Consider the following 17,051-nt stretch of genomic DNA (forward strand, 5'->3'; position numbering starts at 1 on the left):
TGGATGGAGCATCCCACAGGAGCACGGGGGGCTCCCCAGTGCACTTGGCAGCAGACCCAGAAGTGGACCAGAAGCACTTGTTCCCTGGGACATAAAAGTTCCCCCTGCTCTTAATCACATTTACCCCAAATTTCTTGAGCACAGACATGGTTGGTCATATTAGTTTGAAGTCAAGCAGAAGTCAGGGCAGGGAGGCATCTTAGAGACTAACTGGTTCAAAGAGGCATGAGCTTTTGTAGGCAACAGCCTACTTCAAATGCCATGAATATTTAAGAGGCTGTCAGGTTCCATAGCATTTGATGAAGTAGGTTGTTGCCTACAAAAGCTCATCTGGGAAAGAAATAGATACAGTCTAAGCTAAATACCAGATAAAGCAGTTAGTTTTATTTAACCCTGTTATGTAAATGAAGGGGGTCACTTAAGAAGGGAAGTGGCAAGTAAACCTGTGGAACAAGGAGAAATGAACAGAAATCAACTGGCAGTGTCATTCTTTACAGAGCATGGTGTACGTGCCAACGAGTCCTTTGATGGCTGCTGAGTCCACTGCACAAGTGACAGTCCCGCCCACAGGTAGGGCACACTTATGCACTAGCAATGCTCTGAACATGGGCGACTGGTGCCTTCCGAGCCTGGAGGGCACCAGCAGGGCTCAACTGGGTTTGGGGGGAGTCCCCCAGCACCCATCCGGCAACTGGTGGGGGAGGGGATCAAAGTGCCGGCACTTCCGCATGCACCAGGATGGTGGCAGGAGTGCTGCTGGTGGAGCCAATTTCAGGGGGGGCACTAGTGCTCTCCATGCCACCCTAACAGGCAGAGCACTTGCAGTCAGGGGGGGCACCAGCACTCTCGAGGGGCATGTGCCCCCCCGCGCTCCTCCTACACGTCTCCTATGGCTCTGGATCTGAGCAGCAGATTTTTTCCTCCTCCAATGTCAGTCATCACAAAACTTGATCCAGTCTGCCTCCCAGTGCCTCGCTCCATCTGCAAGCTAACTCTGCCAACCAGAGCGGCATTCTGCATTCCTTTCCCAACTGTCCAGAGAGACTCCAAAGGATGCCAAGTCATCTTTGCAAGCATCCCAAAATCTGCACAGCTGTCTGCCTCTCTTTCTAGACCTTTCACAAACTCCAGGTTATGGCACATTTTTCAGGATCCTGTGATCAGGAATTTGCTTGACATGACCAAGCCACTTGAGTCTTTTCTTACTTATCAACATCCCCACGAATGACATACCAGCATGGTTTACCACTCCCACATTTGTCACCCTGTCTTGCCATCTTATTTGAAGACTTTTATGCAGGCATCTGATATGAAAGCTGTTCAGTCTTTTGATACATTTGTCATAGATTGTCCATGTTTCTGAGCCATTTAGAAGAATGGATAAAGAACATGTCTTGTAAATATGGATTTTCCCTTTAGTTGACAGATTGTTATTGTTCCAGGCTCAGTCTTGCAAAAAAACCAAAGTTCCCGGCTGCTTTGTTGATTCCACTAGTGAGCAACTAACAAAAGTAGTTACAGACCAAGCGAACCAACTGAGATAGACAAGCTTAAATATGTGAAAGAATGTGACCATTCAAATGTAAAAGGACTATTCCCACTTGTGAAGCACAGCAAAGTTAGCAAGAGAGGACCGATAAATTGTAACGAGCCATTAATTTAGTTAATCTATGTTAAGTCCATGGTGTTTAGTGTCCAATACATATCTGTTTGCTTTTTGTCCCCGGGCCTGTCTTCTGAAAGCATTGCATTGCCTTCCTCTGAGAACAAGGGCTGTGAGGTCAGAGATGGGGTGGTTCTTCTTGTACAGTGCTCTTCCACTGGTAAGTTGGTGTTTGTTCTTTGTCTTTTTTTCTGTGACAGCTCTTTCTGGGGTGTAGTGGTTGTTTAGTTTCATCAACATAGTTTTTATGAGGGCATTTGATGTATTGAATGAGATGTCTCACGTTCTGTAGTAGGTACATGTAGCATCCATAGATTCTGATAGTTTTATTGTAAGAGGGTTGTTGAATGTGGTGATGGTGGAGATGTATTGACAGCTGTTGAATTTTCTCTTCAGGCACGGTCTTATTCTTCTTGGTGTCTGCTAATCAGAAGTTTGCTTCTTCATATGGTGTCGTAGGTTATAATTATTTCATGATCTTTCATGTCGGTTCTGGCATTTGATATATGTAATAGTGTTGGTTATGGTTAGAAAAAGGTTAGTCTATAAAAAAATGTCAGCACTTTTCCTTGTTTAGGCTTTTCATATTAAATTTACTCTGCTCACAGGTAAAAAGGTAGAGTTTTCACCCTTGTCTGCAGCCCTGTAAACTCCCCCTGGGTATGGAAGTCAAGTCCATATATCAAGTCATGGTATGACTGGTTTTGCAAGTGGAGTGTAGTTGCAATTCTGATGCTGTGTGAGTCAAAAGGGACTCCATCAGCTGTAGGTGGTTGGCACTGCAAGGCTGCAAGTGGAAAGGAATAGGCAGTAGTAAAACCTGTCACTTAAAAAACAGGATTTGTTTGGTAACAGTATCTTATATTGGGCCAGCTATAGCGTTGCGAGTGATGCTGGACAAGCTTTTGAGATGATATTTCTCAGGCCTGGAATCTCTCCCACTTGTATACGTGGACCAATAAAAAATATTACCGAAAAATCCTCTTTCACTCATATTGCCTGGGCCATCATGACATCAACATCACTACAATATTACTGAGGCCATTGATTCCCAAAGGGTGTGCCACAAGTTCCCCTCTGTGTGAAGAGGTAAATGCTCTCCTCCCCAACCTGGCACCCTGCACCTGCCCCTGCTACTCAAGCGGTGCCTGTGGCTGCTCCTCTGGGGACTGCCACTGCTGTTTCTGCCTCCCCCCACCCTTCCCTGCTCCAAGCAGCCCCTATGCCAACCTCTCCCATGCTCCCAGCAGCATGCTCTGGGAGCAGGTGGGCACATGCATGCACAGATGGGGCTGCACTTTGCAGCCCAGCTCATCCCTTCCATTCCTCCCACACTCCTGGGGCTGGCAGGAGTGACCACGGGGGTGGATGCCAGCATGTGAGACCCTGCACTTACCCCCTGAGGTTCAGGCCAGAGGTTAGGAGGTAGAAATAAACAGACAGAGAACATAACCTGAAATAGCCCACTTTATTATGTACTCAAAAGTCCACAGGCAGCACAGGTCCTTCCCTGGGAGCCACAGGGTAAGAGAACAGCTCTCAGTAAATGCTAAGTGTAAGGAGTTCAGCTTCTTTTAAAAAAGTGCCATGTCCCCAGGCCCACACATGCCTTCTCCTGGTAGAAATGCATCCATTCAGGTGCTTCCCTTGTCCACTCACTGTCAGCGGGAACATTTCACGAGAGCTTTGCCAGCTGAACCCCAGCACCTCCCTTGGCACTACGAGCAGAACAGCATTGTTCTTGATGCTCCTTTTGCTGCTTAATAAGAGTTTTATCCCCATAACCTCAGAGCCCGGACGTTGGCCAACAGAACAAACGCCCAGGACTTCCTGTATGTCTGTCATCTCCAGCCAGAGGATTCTGGGAGCTCACCACAGATAGTGATTCTCAGGTGAACAGGCCTACAAAGCATTTTTGACATGGTAATGGCAGCTTTAGTGGGTGGATTTTCCTCTTGGGAACAAGAGCCATTGCCTCTGCTATTACCATCTTCTCCTGCAAGGCACTGAGAAGCCCTGTCTCTACTAGAATATGACTCTGCTTGGTTTATGCAATACCATGTGGAGTTCTCTGTGCTGTCTGGTTGTACTTTCAGCCCAGAAGTGTTGTGTGTGTCTGTTGTTAGTCCTCCCATAGGTTTCCCACAGCATCAGCCTTCCTCCTTTGTGGTACAAAAGTTATATGCAGTTCAGAAGACACAAGAATCACCCCAATCCCTCTGTCCCTGACTCATGATTGTGCATTTGTTGCAGCAGTTATGGTGTTTAAAATGGAGATTGTAAGGTTGAGTTTCAGCTACTCTGAAAACTTCTTCTATGTCTCTCAGATCAAATGCAGTCCTTGGCTTTAGCCATCACTGGGTTTCCTCTGCCCCAAGAGAGGAGAATGCAAGATGCCCTCTACCCTCATCTGTCAAGATGACATAGGCCATAGACGCCAATGTTTCAGTCCATGAGTGTTTTTATCATTTGGGTCTGAACACCTGCTGGAACCTGCTCTGAACCCACTGGAACCTAAACACATGCCTTGGGTAGATGATGCTCTATGGCTAGTTATCCTCAGTTTTGAGTGTGGTAAATATCAATGGCAATTTTATTTCCATTCTCTACAACAGACTAGGCCACCTCTTTCTTTAACCATTTACTAAACCAAGTTGAGTGCCATGAAAATTTCCATAATGAGCCTTCCCTAGTCCCAGGAGGATAAGCCACACCTCCCCCATGGGCTATGGGTTCTGAACCTGAACTTGTCCTAGACGCACATGTTTTCACTACTCCGACTGTAGCTCCTGCATTGTTTTGCACTGGGAGCTGTGTTCTCACACCCCTATGAGTCAGTGTGCGCTCAGCCATCCTGGTTTTCCACTGCATGGTTTGTGTTCTCACATATAACTGAGCATATTTCTGTCATCTAAAAGTGGGAAAGTAGGGGGGGCACCCACTCATTCTTGTGACTGAGTTAATGAAGATGCAGTACACTCTGGAAACACCCGGTTGAAACGGAGTCAGTAAGACCATCTGTGGTGAAAGCTTCCTGAGAGTCACTCACCCCACCAGAGAGGTCACAGTGACCTAGAAGTGGACTGGGGATTACTTCCAGTTAACTGCAGCTTCTGTGAACAGAAGTTCATCCTGGACCATGCCCTGGCATGCATGGAAGAGAGACCATTCATTTGGCCCACATCCTAGGAGGACAAAACTGGGATCTCCAAACTGCCCTTTGGCCCAGCGCACTGGGCACCAGGAGTTTGCGACTAGAGTGTTTTTCCTGCTGACCATGAAGCCTTCAACCCCCATCTCCAGGGGCCGCAGCCACGAGGGGGCAGGTCAGTTTTTGAACATGTCGCAGAGCAGCTTCTCCATGGGCGTGTTCCCAATGGTTCTGCGGAAGAAGAGGAGCTCAATACGATCTGAAGAAATAAACCTCAGTGAGGGAAGGAGCAGGAGCAATTTGCCAAACCTGGAAGAGAACAGAGAGAGTCCATGTGGATTGAGTTAGCTACTACGCACAGGGCAGTGTCCTTGGAGGAAGGTTGTCTGCAGGACAGGGCTTTGATTTTTTAATCTACTGTGCAAATGTAGACTCAGGCAATGGGGTATGATGACATGACAGTGAGTTGGAAAGTGTGCAGAGAACAAGAAAGTTTGCTTCATTGGCATCTGTAGGTTTTTAACACTGGGGAAACAGAATTTCTCCTTTTGCTTTGTGCACCCAGGCCAGCAAAGCATGTGGCTGGAGGCCCATGAAAACACTAATCAGTTTGCCAGGGCATGGACCCACCTCTTTTGGGCAGAACACGAAGGCTGGAGCTGGAAAGCAGGAAGGCAGTTTAGCACACTTCAGGAGCATGACACGATCCATCAACATGAACTGGCAGCAAGTTCCTGCAAGGTCTCCTAGCCACATTTTGAAGCACCACTATTACCTGTGCCCCAGGTGTAAATCGCTGTAAATACCAGTGGGATGAGGATGCAAATGGCTCTTGTGTGGAGGTGGGGAGCTACCAGGAGGAAAGAGTTCCCTTCCTCTGAGGAGGAGGGAAAGGAGGAAAGAGAAGGTTGTTCCTCTCTCTTGGGGTTGCAAACTGGAGAAGATGTTAAAGGTCACACAGGGCAGAAAAGAGCAGGCAGAGTGTAGTGTGTGAGATGTAGGTAGGTATAGAGCCAGGATCCCTGGAGCAAGGTGTGGGAGGACCACCACAACCCAGCAGGAGGTAAGGTTCACACCCTCTGGGAACAAGCCCAGAACAGATGAATTTACCTATTAGATGAGCAGAGAGCTCTGTTCTTTAGAGCTCTCTGCTGACCCAGGGAACACACTATCAGCGAAGTGGACTGGAGGGTGCACGGCCCAAAAACAAGGCTCCAGGCAAATGAAGGAGTACTTCGTAGTGCAGACCAGCTCCTAGGCTGGTTAGAAGGGAGCAATGGATTTGCAAAGGCACTTGTCCTGGGAGGGGGGAAGGTTGTGGGTAACTGAGGAGGTGATGGGTCGCTGGGTCAGAAGGAAGCAGCTGTTGAGAAGCTAGCAGCAAACCTCACATCTGCAGCACCTGCCCACTTACCTGACCGGTTGGCTGGGGTAGTGTGTCCGGTTGTGTTGACCCAACATCACCTGCGACTGATCCTGTAGGTTCTCCACTTGCTCTGGGTCTTTCAGACCTCGTGTCTCTATAGGAAGAGGAAACACGATCAAGGCTATTCATTGGTGCCTGCCTTTACCTTGCAAGATCCTATCCAATAAGCCAACCAAACAATCCACAAACTTCAAGGAGGTGCGAGTCTTTCTCTGGCAGACAAGGTAATTGGGGTAGATGTGATATCTTTTATTAGACCAACTAAATAGTTGGAAAAGTTGTTATTTGCAAGCGTTTGGGTACAAACACCCCTCTTCAGGCTTAGGGAAAGTCAGTCTCTGAGCACTCTTCTGGCCTGGAGCAATGATGCCTCTAACAGGTTAGACAGACACTTGGCTGGGATGGTTTAGTCAGCGATGCTCCTGCCGTGAGCAGGGGGCTGCACTAGATGACCTTGTGAGTTTCTTTTCAGCCTTACTTTCCTAAGATCCTAAGAAGCCCCTCTGCCATGACATAGCTGGCACGGGACTCTTTGCTGTAAGCCTCAGACCGAACCAGCTGGGCAGAGCTCGCTCAGGACCCTCACTCCAGGGATTCCCCTGGCTATAAGCATGGAAGGCCAGTACTGCAGCCACATCCCAGTGGGGAGGTCAGTATGGGTGAGATGGTTCTCAGATCGCGCAGTCCCCCATACTGTGACGGGACCTCTGTCTCTTCCCTGTTCCCTACTAACTAGAAAAGCCTCTCATCTAATAAATCCAACCACATCCTCCAGCAGTGGGGGTGCGGGTTGCTGGCTGAATCATTGAGCTGGCTCTGGTCAAGGAGACTAGGATTTGTGATGGGTGAAAGCTGTGCACCTGGGTCAGTTTTGGTTTTCTGAAGTACCAGTTTACTATTTTCAGGCTCTTTCCTTCAAGGGAGGTTGTTCTTTATAAATGGCTTGGATCTAGGCTGTCCCAAGGCATTTGCTGTGACACTAATGCTGGAAGTACTGTTAATTCATTGAAGTTGGCTTCTAAAAACCTTCTGAAGAGAGCTGGAAAATGCTGAGGGATTTGGTTTATGCTCATGGGGGCTATTGTTTATAAGGCAGCGATTACACTATTGCAGAACAGGATGGGGAGCCTGGGCTGGAAAAAAAAAGCTAGGGTTGAGGGCAACGACAGATCCATATGCCTGGGTTCCTGGGCTAGCAGGGGGTCTGCTGGTCAGGGTTGGAGGGCACTGCCAGAGCTGTGTTCATGGAAAGCCAAGCCAGGAATAGCTGGGGGCCCTGTGAGTCAGGATTGAGGGACATTGGCAGAGCTGTGCAAGTGAAGCCTGTCTGCTTTGTAGCTGGCCTTAACCCATGTCCTGTATCCCCAGCAAGGCTCACCTGGCTTGAAGAGCACAATGGCCTTCATGCAAGCGAACTCTGTGGGGTCGACAGTGAGAGATTTGAAGCGGGTGATGGTTTCCTGCAGGATGCGGATGTCCACGCTGGCAGACACAAGCTTCCCGTGGACACTGGGGGAGAGCTCAGGCACAGAGAGTAGGGGGCAGTTCTCCAAGGGCATGGACCACTGGATAGCACAGAGCAGGAACAGCTCGCTCCAGGCTTCCTCCAGCAAAATCACCTGCCAAGGAGTCGGTGGGGGGGGATGCAAATGAGACATGTGAGCTCGAAGGGCAAAACTGTCTCTCCATTAAGTTCACTTCTGTGCAGATCTCATCAGTGAGACTGTGGGGATCTCTTCCCAAGTGCCAGACCTAGGTGGGCTCCTGGCCAAAGCATGCTTTGGTCTGGGTGCTCAAGGAGCTACCTACTGACTGAGGTTAGAGGGGCAGTGCACAGGCTGGAGCAGCTTTCAGCCTCAATGCTGACACATTTGTCATTCGGTTTCCACTGTAGCACGTCAGACCAGTTTAATCATTGTTAGCATTAACTGCAAGAGGTCCAGCCTCCATTCAGAGCTGACAGTGGAAGCGGATTTGTTACACATAGAGATCATGGGCATTAACAATGCTTCATGCAGGCAGCATAGGGGAGGTGACCTAAACGGCTTTGTCTCCAAAACCTCAAGCCATTGCTGTTTGAACTACAGGAGGCTCTGCTGAGGTGAGACCAGGGCTTAGTTCCCAGCCAGGAGATGGCAGGATGACCACGTGCTTGCTCTGGTCTGAGTCTAGTAGGCAGGGTCATTGACAGGCCCACGTGCATGCATGCATGCACACCCCAGCTCCTCCCACATAAGAACATAAGAATGGCTGGACAGACTAAAGATCTAGCTAGCCTGCTGCCCCGTCTCTCACAGTAGCAGTTAACGGTGCCTCAAACCACAGGCAGCCAGACTCACCTGGTCCCTGAAGGGCAGGTTGGAGAAGACCGGGAGGTTTTTTGCCCACTTCACTGCCATGAAGAGGAGCCGTGCGGAGGTCTCGTAGACACTCTCGGGGCTGGCAGATGGGTATGGGGACACCTGGTATTCACTGGAGGCCCGTTCAGGTTCATTCCCTGTTACATCAATGTTCTCGTCCGCTGTGGGAAGGAGAACGGCTGTGTCACTGGCAGCACGGCGTGGTGCTAGACCTACCCCAGCTGGCTCAGACACAGTGCCAGGCTCACTGGAAGGCCCAGCACTTATGGGCCAGGATGCAGACAGGCCCACAGCTTAGCACTGGGTTGTAAAGAGAGGGAACTGAAGCTGTCTTTCCTTTCCAATATACTCCAGGTTTTCCTGACACCTGCTTTGCAGTGGCCCCAGCCCATCCCTGCAGCATTGTCCTGCTTCCTGAGGACCTGAGAGTCTATGACCAGAGCCCTGGCTGTGCTGACTCCCCAGTCCTCTTTGTCTGAGGCACTCAGAGCACAAGAGGGACCCAGGGCAGATGAGGAAGCATCTAGGAGCCAGCACAACCTGTTGTTTAAGCGATGACAATGCTGTTTGTACTATGTGGGACACGGAGGAGATGGGGTACCTGTACAGTGCTGGTGAGACCTGGCTCCAGGCACAGGTAAGCTCTGCTTTGGACCTGTCCTCACTATCCCTTTGTATAGATGCGATTGAACCTTGTGACCCACGGGCTGGTGGCTGCCTTGCCCTGTGGGCACAAGCCCCGCACTCTGACGGAACAGGGTGACTGTGAGGGGCCCTCAGCCTGCCGGTGCCACCTACTACTAGCAAGATGCTTGGCAATGCCCAAGCCTGGCTCTTGCAGCATTTTGACCTCTGGTCCTTGCAAGGGCTGTTCTGAGAGGTCCCATTCAGGACCCTGTGGTGCTAGGAAGAGCTGTGCAGTCTGACTCCCCTGCCCCAGAGCCTGATAGCCACGTCACCACACGGACTCCTGGATTTCTGGGGGGCTGCCCTGGGGTGAGACTAAGTCCACAGGGATTGTTCCTTGAGGTTCATCGACAGAGCAGAGCTGTAGGAAAAGCCAAGCCCATTCTTCTGGACCAGGAGCTGAGTGATGGTGGGGAGGCAACTTGGCCAGGAAGCTGAGCCCTACCTTGCCCCACAGAGACGAAAGAGGGACCCAGCATCTGGAGGAAGGAACCCATGTAACTGTGGCCTTGAAACCTACTGAGCAGTCAAACCCAAGAGCCTTCTAGGCTCTGGGCTTCCACCCCCATCATGGCACCCACCCCATGCCCTGCCCATGAAGAACCTCTGGCCTCCACCCCCACAGGCACCCACCATCCTCAGGCTCCAGCTTGGCGCAGGTCTCCGCTGTCATCAGGCTGGCCATGAAGCGGTGGTTGCTGGGTGGAGTGGGTGCTCGGGGCCCTGGGGTTCCCACTGCTGCGGTGGAGGAGATGGGGCCCCGGAGGCTCACCACGGCAGGGCAGGGCGGTGGGGGGGCCTCCCGCGTGGTGGCCAGGTGCTCGGGCTTGAGCTCAGAGTCCAGCTCAATGCTGTCGAGTCGGACCTGGGCGGTGCTGCGGGGCTGGCGCTCGTTCTGCACAGCTGCGGAGGCAGGGCGCAGGGTTAGGAGAGGGCTGAGCAATGGGTAGGCAGCAGGAGTCCTGAGGCTGCCCATGCTATGCAGTCCCATCAGCTGCCCCCAACCCCCCTGCAGCATGGCTGGGGAGCAGGGGTCATCACTAGTCCCCTGCGCCCTTGGTCCTTTCGGCCAAGGGTGGAAAACCTCTCTACAACCAGCTGCTTGGAGGCCCGACTGCTGTAGTAGCTGCCAGCCCCGCTGTGCAGACAGAAAGGCCAAGCCCTAGTCATGCTGAGGGATATGTCTCAGCTCCCTTTGAGGCAGAAGCAGAGCAAGACACCTTGACCCTCCCCCCTGAGTCCAATGAGCTCTGCTGCCCTGGGCTCTCACTCTTGCCAACATCAGCTGAGCATCCCTTGGTCTCCTCCTCACCTGCCTCAGGGCTCTTGTGGCCTCACAGATGACAAGGGGGCCCAGGTGGCTGCCCCAGGTGCCTGTAGTGCTTCCTTGGGAACCACATCTATTGACCTTCCCTGACCCATCTCAACCCTGGCGCCCCCCACCCTGCACTCACCATCCTTGTTCATCCCCGCTTGCAGGCACTTCTTCAGCCTGCAGGCCTGGCACTGGTTCCTGTGAGCCTTGTCCACTGGGCACATCCCTGTCCCAGCCTGGCACCTGAAGGAAAGGAAGGCCACAGGCCCTGTTACGCTGGCCCTGATCACCTAGAGAAGTCTGAGGAAGGAGGTGGGAGGCTGCACCTGCCTAGGAGTAATTTGGTGCTCAGGCTACAACACTGTGGCAACATGACATCCACTCCAGGTGGGAGCAGTTTAGCAGGACCTCAGTGTGCCCAGGTCCTTGGAGCAGGAGGGCTGATGAAATGAGCTCACTGTCCTTTCAGACATCACAACCTATGGAAATGGGGCTGCTGAGGGCCAGAATTTGAAGTCAATGTACCAGGGTCTCGGAGCCGGAGAGGGGAGACCCAGCTGGGCGCAACCAGCAACTGCCCTGGATGCTCCCCAGTGCCACGATCTGCACACTTGGGTCAGCATCCTCTCCACAGGCCTTTCAGCCCCCTCTCACCCACTGGGCTCTGCAGGGCTGGCATGGCAGCAGCTTCATCGGTCTTTTGCTGGGTCCTGCTCATCATACCCAGCCCTGACCTATTCTTGTGTGCTCTGGGGTCTGCCCAGACATGCTCATGACACCCCTAAGAGGCAGCCAAGAAATAGGGCATGGGTGAGAGGCAGCAGAGGAGCTGCTGGTCCCCAAGCCCAGTGTTCTGCCAGGAGGAGGTGATTCTGACATCCTGCGTGAGTCCTGGCTCAAGGATGCTTGGTCTGGCTTACAGTGCTAGCTCAGAAGCTAAAGCCATATGGCTTGTTCCCACCCAGCTGCGCTTTCTTCCCCAGCACAGAGCCAGCCCTCCTCTCTCTCTCCTTGGAGCCTTTGTCTCCAGCACTGGGATGCAGGTCCCATACAGCGATGGCACCAAGCACACCACAGTGGCAGAGGATGGCCATTGGGTTCCCAGTGTGTGAAGCACCGCAAAGGGCACCTCGTGGGAGAGGACCCAGGTAGGGGCCAGTGGGTGGGGGAACCTGGGTCCAAGAATGTCAGTCTGTCTGCATTCACCAGCATTGAGCCAGGGAACACTTACAGGGACTGTTTCCAGATGATCCCTCAGTGCCAGCTTCTGGGGAATTACCGGGGGATGCTGTCATACCCCCACCACTCACAGAGCCAAGGGTTCTCTGCATGTAGTCCCTGCACCAGGGCTCAAACAGACTAGCTTTACCCTTGTCTCCTCTTACAGATGCTCCCCACCTCCCCCTGCACAAGAACGCCTGCCAGGCACATTTCCCCATGCCAGAAAACAGAGGGCAGAACAAAGCTGGTACAGTCCCACCACCACCCAGCATCTGCAGAGATGCCACCCTCTGCTTACCTGTAGATGAGCTTCCTCCTGACGCTCCTCTTGAAGAAGCCACTGCAGCCATTGCAGGCGTAGATGCCGTAGTGCTTCCCGCTGCTGGTGTCCCCACACACCTTGCACATGAGCACAGGGCTCAGGGCCTTACCGGGGGTCGGGCTGAGCCCTGAGAGGATGAGAGGGAAATTGGCACTGGGGGCTTGCAAGCATCTCCCTCCTGGACAGGAGCACAGCAGGTACGGCCCAGCTAGCCTGGGAGGTGCCAGCTCAGCACGGGCACAATGTGCAGCCCTGGGCTGGCAAGAGCTGGAGTTGGGGAGAAGCATATCTGGTGGGCTCAGAGAAGACAGCTCAGAGGCTGGACACATGGGCACATTGTGTAGAGCTTGTTCCTCCCTTACATAAGGTGGAAGCACCTGGCCCCCTCGCCCTGTGTTCAGACCCTACAGCCCTGCCTCAAAGGCCCAGGGTGTCAAGGGCTGTGAGAGTAGTCAGAAGCCAAGAGAGACATCCCCATCCCCCCCAGTGGTGAGGGAGACTGGGGCAGCCTGGCATGAGACAACGCAGAGGGACGGGAACAGGTGGCTGGGCTAGTGCAGGCAGCTGGGCCCTGCTGGTTGCCACATCTCCTGCCCCAGGAACTAGGGGCTGAGAGTGGACAGCAGCAAATTGGTGGCTGCTAAAAGGGAATCTCCGGTATGCGGCACCCACTGGTTGGAGACTCATCTCCATGAGGGATTATGGTGGCATGAGAGGCCGTCACAGAGCCTCACACACTGATGTGCCTGATACCAACATCCCTAATGTAGTGGTACCTGCTTATGGGGGACAAATCCTTCTGCCTCCGATGGGGGCTGGGAGGCAGCTGTGCTGGGTGGTGGTACCACTGTGCTGGGTGCAGGACAGCCACAAGGCAAATGGCTCCTGCCCCCAAGATCTGTGAGGCCAGCACAGTGCCAGGCAGGGCTCCTTGGGTAGTGGCAGGATTTGTGGCACTGAAGAAATACAGTCTGATGGGCAGGGGCTGGATCTCCACTGGAGTCTCATGGCTTAAGACTCTCCTCAATATTTCCCTCAGGCCTGGAGCTCCTAGTGTTTCCGTAGGGCCAGCAAAGGAAGTGGACACAGTAGCTGCTGGAAACTGGTTTCTATCTTAGTGTCCTGGCAGTCCTGAACTCTCTGAAGCGCCTAACTGTGGTGACCAAAGCTTCCCAGTGGATGCTGTGCTGTCATCCTCCCCCCTGTAGCTAAGGTATATACAAAGCCCCAAAGGACCATGCTCCAGGCACCCCTGGCCTGTAATCCTCCCAATGGCCCTAGGAGGTGCTGTCCCCTTTGCAGGGACACGGGATTGATCCCACATCCTCAAAGGTTTCATAGATATCTTAGATTTCATAGACATTAGGGCTGGAAGGGACCTCGTGGGATCATCTGGTCCAGCCCCCTGCCCAAGGGCAGGAAGTCAGCCGAGGTCAGAGGACCCAGGCAAGATAATCAGCCAAATGCATCTTGCATGTATGCAGAGTAGGTGCTTGCAGGGATTGTGATTTCCAGCTTCTATTGGCACCAATGGGTGTGGGAGGGTTGTGTCAGAGCATCTAGGAGCGATAAGACATGGAGCTACTTCAATGCACAGAGAGGTGTCTGGGGACCTCCCTGACCACTGCCCACCCACCCCGAGGAGATCTACCCTCCTTCCAGGGGCTTTGGTCTCCCCAGAGCCACCTGGGTTGGAGCACTCGCTCCCCCTCCTGTCACTGCCCACAGGTCTCCTGCCTTACCAGGAAGACATCTGCTTAGAGCTAGATGGCTGTGAGGGCCACAGAGCCCGATGCATCTCTCCCAGCCACCTCCCCGGTGCTGATAACCCCTTCTCCACTGAGTGTCCTCGCCCACTGCCCAGCACTGCTGGCTAGTGTGGCAGGTGCTGATGAATGTGACCCATGTGTGGGGGGCAGCGGGAAGGCCTGTAGAGCTGCCTGTGGCTATTTGTACCCCTGTGGACAGTTCTCTCACCAGATGGTCCCAAGGCCATGGACCTCTGGCTCGCAGCCCTGGGCTCAAGCAGCAGGCTGCCACAGCGGCAACAATGTGCAGCCAAACTAAGCAGCACCTGCCTCCTCCCCGACCTTTGGCCTGACTCCACAGAGGCTCAAGGACAGGTTGGGCCTTCACCCTAAGCCACAGACCCCCCCTTGGGCTTGTGTTGGGATCCCAAGGCTTGGGGGCTTCAGTAGCCATGAGCATGTGGATGTGCAGCCCTGAGCTCTGCCTGCTCCGGCACTGCAACTCCCATAGCAGTGGCCAACGTGGAGTCAGGAGCCCAGGCCCTTTGCCAGACCCACCAATGATTCCTCAGGAGGTTGCCAACCCACTACAACCTAGGAGAGGAGCCCAGAAGTAGAGAGATGAAAGGCTGCACCCAGGCTGGTTTCTGCTGATGGGTGAATGGGGGAGTGGTGCTTCAGGGACCTGTACCCCCCAGGGTGGCAGGAACCCAGAAGCCATGCCCCTTGGCACCCCAGTGCATCTCAGTCCCATCCAGTAGCACAGCAGGGAGCCAAGGCATCCAGGTCCCTGGCGGCAGAGGGAAAGCTGGCTGCCATGTAGGATAGCTTTTCTGCCCACCCTTGCCACATACTACCCAGCTGCTGCCACAGAAAAGTAGGATCCAGCCCAACAGCTACAGGCAAGGGAGACAGAGCCTCTTCAGCCCCTGACACTGCCAGGACTGCTGAGTGGGAGGTGGCAGGCAGGGGTGGCACAGCTCCTCCAGGGCTGAAAGCCCCATTTGGCCCCCAGGAGTGGCTTCTACTGCCCTCCCAGGGAGCAGGGCTCTCAGGGGCAACCAAAGGCCTGGTGCTTTGCTTCTTCCATGTGCTGTGGCCAGGACCGGAGCTCCCCAGCATGTGAAATGCCCGACACTGGGCCAGAAAGATGCTGCCTTAGCCAGGTTGGCCACTGAGCTGGGGGAATTGGGGCCTTCAAGTCCCATAATGTTTTCCTCTGGGAACCAGCCCTTTCTGTACTACTGCCTCTCTCCAGTGTAGAGTGAATGGCTGGGGGAGGCGTGGGGGGCAGAGGAGTCTGCAGCTCCAGTCCCAGCTCTGTTCTGACTTGCCAGGGAGCCTGGACTCGGCAGCTGCAGCCTCCCTGGGGTCTTGGCTACCCCACTCCATAAACAGGGACATTGGTCCTTATCCTCTTTTGCAAAGTGATTGGAAACTGCTCCCCTTTGATACATTGCAAACCCCCACCAAGGGGGCAAAACCCTTTTCCCCTGGGGGCAACAGGGACCTGCAGCCTGTGGGTCTAATTAGCCCAAAGGCTTTGTCTCCATGCAGAACTCCCCAGCCCCCCGGACGGCCCAGGGCTCTTAGTGCTTTCTCAGAGCTCATTTCTGTTTCTCCCACCTGCAGGAGTAGGAGAAGCAATCCTGTCTGACAGTGCTGCTAACTGTGGTGATGTTCCCTCAGGGCTCACGAGATGCCGTGTTGTCTCAAAGCCCATCTCCTGGAGACAGGTGATTCTACGAGCTTGTCCTAGTTTTTAAAGTGACAGATTCACAAATCAGGAAACCTGAAGGCTCAAGATCCAAAAAACCCAATAAAAAGAGTCCGGGATTTATGTATTCGTTTTCTAAGCCAGTCTCATGAGTTCAGGGACCTGATTCAGGCTTTGCCTGGGTTTGGCAACTCTGCTCAGGAACATTGCTCCTTTGGCCTTCCCAGCTGGTGTGGCCTTTTGTGTCCTCTAGACCGTGGTAGCCCCTGTCTGTATATCTCATTGCTCTGGACAGAGGAAGGGCACATCTCTGCCCCCAGCACTGCTTCACCTGTGTCCAGCATCGCTGACCCTGCCCCATCCTAACTCATGAGATTGCAGTGTTCAGCTGGTGGCCAACATGTGGAAGAGCTGAGGAAGTCTATCTTCAGATGGTCCCCCAACTTGCCTGTTTTAAGTGGCCCAAACCCTCTAGTCACTGGGCATCCCCACCCAACTCAGACACCCATCCACAGGTACCCTCAGAGTTGCTTCTAGTTCCCACAGCAACCCTAAGCATAAAGCCACCTGGACGCATGGCTCAGGACCGGCTCTTACCTGACTGGCTGTCCTCCAGCCCAGCGCTCACAACCGACTCTGAGGGCGAGCTGGACATGCTGCAGGTCCTGGTGGCCGCTGCGCAAGCTCTCTGTCCCAGGGGGTGGAAGTGCCAACTCCTTAGCTTTACTGCTCAGATCCTCCCCAGGCTGCAAGGGGTGACCTGTTGCTCCACTCAATCCATCAGCAACCTCCCTGGAAGGATGTGAGATCCTGGGAGGAGGTGAGGTCCTGGCTACCTTGCAGCCTAATCAAGGCAGAGCGGGACCTCAAGCTGCCAGATGCTCTCCATGGTGGGCTGCAGTCCGGGGAGCTGGGCTCGGAGCCCCTCCAGTGCGGCCGGCTGGTTGCGTGTGCGCGTATGTGCGCGCGTCTTGCTCTCTTCAAGGCTCCTACTAAAGCAGAGCCAGGAAGATTAGTTCTTAACGCTGTGTAAGCAGATGCCTATTTGTCATCCTCTTAATCTTTAGTGTCTCCGCAAAGGTGGATCAATCAGCCACACTATGAAGAATTAAAAAGGTGCTGAGACCCGGCTGCACAGAGCCCTGCCTGGAGCCAGCGCCCTGTAACCCTAGACCCAGTGACACCAAACCCGCCTGCTGTGCTCTGCCCACAGACACTCAACAAAACAAGCCCCCTGCCCTGGCCCTCTCTATGCTCTTTTCTGTTCCTCGTGTAGGATGATTATAGCTTATTTGTTCAGCCTTCACTCTGGATGGCAGCGGTGAACCTTGGCTCCATTCTCCCCCTGTACATCTGATCTGTCTCACACCCTGCCCCCTTGCTAGCAGGCCTGGGGAGCGATTAACATCATTTTGCCTCCTGAAGGGTTTTCAGAAAGGGG

General features: G+C 53.5%; 1 protein-coding gene and 1 long non-coding RNA gene across 2 annotated transcripts; one reads left to right on the top strand and one right to left on the bottom strand.

The window, feature by feature from the left end:
• The first annotated feature begins 332 nt into the window (after positions 1-332).
• On the top strand, positions 333-6,091 carry LOC109288776. The gene is made up of 4 exons (XR_002095225.1): positions 333-413; positions 1,187-1,194; positions 5,298-5,306; positions 6,082-6,091. It is a non-coding gene; the product is annotated as an uncharacterized LOC109288776 (long non-coding RNA).
• NR2E3 (nuclear receptor subfamily 2 group E member 3) lies at positions 3,187-16,303 on the bottom strand. Its single transcript, XM_019504517.1, has 8 exons — positions 16,208-16,303; positions 12,122-12,272; positions 10,742-10,845; positions 9,921-10,190; positions 8,580-8,761; positions 7,619-7,859; positions 6,229-6,334; positions 3,187-5,123 (listed from the first exon to the last, which is right to left on the bottom strand). Exons 1-8 carry the CDS (start codon positions 16,263-16,265, stop codon positions 4,991-4,993), a joined length of 1,245 nt encoding a protein of 414 aa, XP_019360062.1. The 5' UTR covers positions 16,266-16,303; the 3' UTR covers positions 3,187-4,990.
• Positions 16,304-17,051: the final 748 nt, after the last annotated feature.

This window comes from Gavialis gangeticus, unplaced genomic scaffold (assembly GCF_001723915.1).
Source record: "Gavialis gangeticus isolate Ggan-Ray unplaced genomic scaffold, GavGan_comp1, whole genome shotgun sequence".
NCBI lineage: Eukaryota > Metazoa > Chordata > Crocodylia > Gavialidae > Gavialis > Gavialis gangeticus.

Coding starts and splice junctions, on each gene's coding strand:
- NR2E3 (XM_019504517.1), bottom strand. CDS start 16,265: ATGTCCAGCTCGCCCTCAGAGTCGGTTGTGAGCGCTGGGCTGGAGGAC. Junction 12,273..16,207: donor GCTGGAGGACAGCCAGTCAG/GTAAGAGCCGGT, acceptor TCATCCTCTCAG/GGCTCAGCCCGACCCCCGGT. Junction 10,846..12,121: donor AGGAGGAAGCTCATCTACAG/GTAAGCAGAGGG, acceptor CCTTTCCTTCAG/GTGCCAGGCTGGGACAGGGA.